The sequence below is a fragment of the Halyomorpha halys genome, unplaced genomic scaffold, assembly GCF_000696795.3.
Source record: "Halyomorpha halys isolate HHAL.00 unplaced genomic scaffold, Hhal_1.1 Scaffold116.1, whole genome shotgun sequence".
NCBI lineage: Eukaryota > Metazoa > Arthropoda > Insecta > Hemiptera > Pentatomidae > Halyomorpha > Halyomorpha halys.
The window spans coordinates 854,367-856,239 of NW_027105704.1; the positions used below are offsets into that span (position 1 = coordinate 854,367).

The 1,873-nt window shown below is 31.2% G+C and overlaps 1 protein-coding gene across 1 annotated transcript in view; it reads right to left on the reverse strand.

Moving 5' to 3' along the window:
* Nucleotides 1-1,371, reverse strand: part of LOC106677990 (uncharacterized) — a 20,963-nt gene extending 19,592 nt beyond the window's left edge. The window contains exon 1 of the mRNA XM_014416245.2: nucleotides 1,057-1,371. Within this exon, the coding sequence (XP_014271731.1) occupies nucleotides 1,057-1,068 (12 nt within the window). The 5' untranslated portion in view covers nucleotides 1,069-1,371. The remainder of the gene's footprint in view (nucleotides 1-1,056) is intronic.
* Nucleotides 1,372-1,873: the final 502 nt, after the last annotated feature.

A 1,873-nucleotide genomic window follows, 5' to 3' on the forward strand; every position in this document is an offset into this window, starting at 1 on the left:
AAGGGAGAGGAGATAGGCCATAGTCAAGGGTGAGCATATCAAAAAACAATTCTTGAGAGAACAGATCGGCAACATTTTTACATATTACATATAAACATATATACATTTTATACAGGAGATCGTATTTTTTATAATAATAACTTATATACAATTGTACAGCTTCTTAGGCGCTTGTAGTGCTGGCCCCTGGTGGGATATAGCGGTACTACGTGCTGGCTCGCTGACTGCTACAAGGGCATATATGGATGATTGGATATTGTTAATTAAAGTTTGGTGCGTAGACAATTATTATTTTTCACCCCTACTCTCTTGGGCAGGAATACAAACTTAGCAGATTTGTATTTAATGTTTCCTGATGTAATAAAATAGTGAAGTTTAAAAATGAAAAGTGGTTTTAATCAGTGCCAGTTTTGACATTTTTTAAAAAGAATTGTCTGTTAAAAGTCTGTTCAGCTGTCAGTGTTCACAATCGTAGTGTGTGTGTTCTTTGTAGTTGTAGCATTTTTCTCTTTGTGAAGTGAGAAAAATGTCGTCTCTTCAGAAGCTGCCCATGACCCCACTAGGCTTACTCCTCTGTTCAATAAATTAAATTGGATTAAGAATGAACTGAGAAGTATAAAGGAACTTTTACAGACTCGTATACTTAATTTAGACCTTTATAGTCTGTCAGGACAGCTTGCATACCGGTAGGATAAATCATCCTTCCTGTAGAAAAATAATGTCTTTTACAATTTATCTTTTTTTATGTTCTTCATGATCGTATAACAAAGTGTATAAGTCAAACATCTTCAGAAAAAGAGGGAATACAAAGACAAATATGCAGTACTTACTATGTTGTTGGTATATATTATTAAATTGTCAAACGTACAATCTAACTGTCAATGTTGCAATTTCGTAGTATTTGTTTACTGTTTTTTTCAAATTCCGTTTTTCGTAACTTCTGCAACGAAGTCAAACATTAGATTTCCGGGTGTTAATATAAATTTCGTATTGGGAGATGAAAGTATGAAAGTATGCTAGGGGTAATCTATACCTGTACCATAAAGAGATATGTACCTGAAATTTCATTTCATCACTGAAGGTTTGTCGTAGGGCTTGGAATTTCTTTTCATATTTAATTTAAAAATTCTGGATAATTTGTAACCTAAACATAGCACTTGAAATATTGAAGGCGATACAGAAGGTCATATGGCCGGGGATTTAGGGAAAAGAAATTTAATCAAACGGAGCTTATATTCACATCGCCTCAAAAATATTGCCACAAATGCATTTCCACTTTTTGACGAATTTTATTTTAAAACATTAGGAGACTAACCTTAAAATTATAGACCGAGTACAAATCCTAATTTCACATATGTCTACGATGATAAAACCTCCCTCTAATAGGAATAAAATCAAATTTCTTAATAAAAACAAAATGTATTTATGTTTTAGGCATTTTAGTTTTTAAGATTAAAATTAACTTAACTAATTTCAATGAACGTGACAAAATAAAAAGCTTATCTAGTATTTTAATTGGACAATATAGTTCTGTACGTAATATTATTAATTAGGAATAATATCAGAAAAATTGGTTCATCATAGCAATATTTCTTGAACAGTTGTGATTGCCATTACTGTCAGAACAATTATATCTGCAACAATAATTAGAACGTCTGCATTTTGTATATCTGTAGTAAATGCTTCAGAAGAAAATTTAATTAAACAATAAATTTGAATAAATTTGTTTTTCTGTTAACTGCTTTTGATGTTTTAATAATTATTTAAAGAGTAGCCAAGTAGCAACATATGATACTTGATATTATTCAAAACGCCATAACCTTCGGACAGTCTTTGAGTATTCTGGATTTCTGTAACCCCTCAAATTTATTGA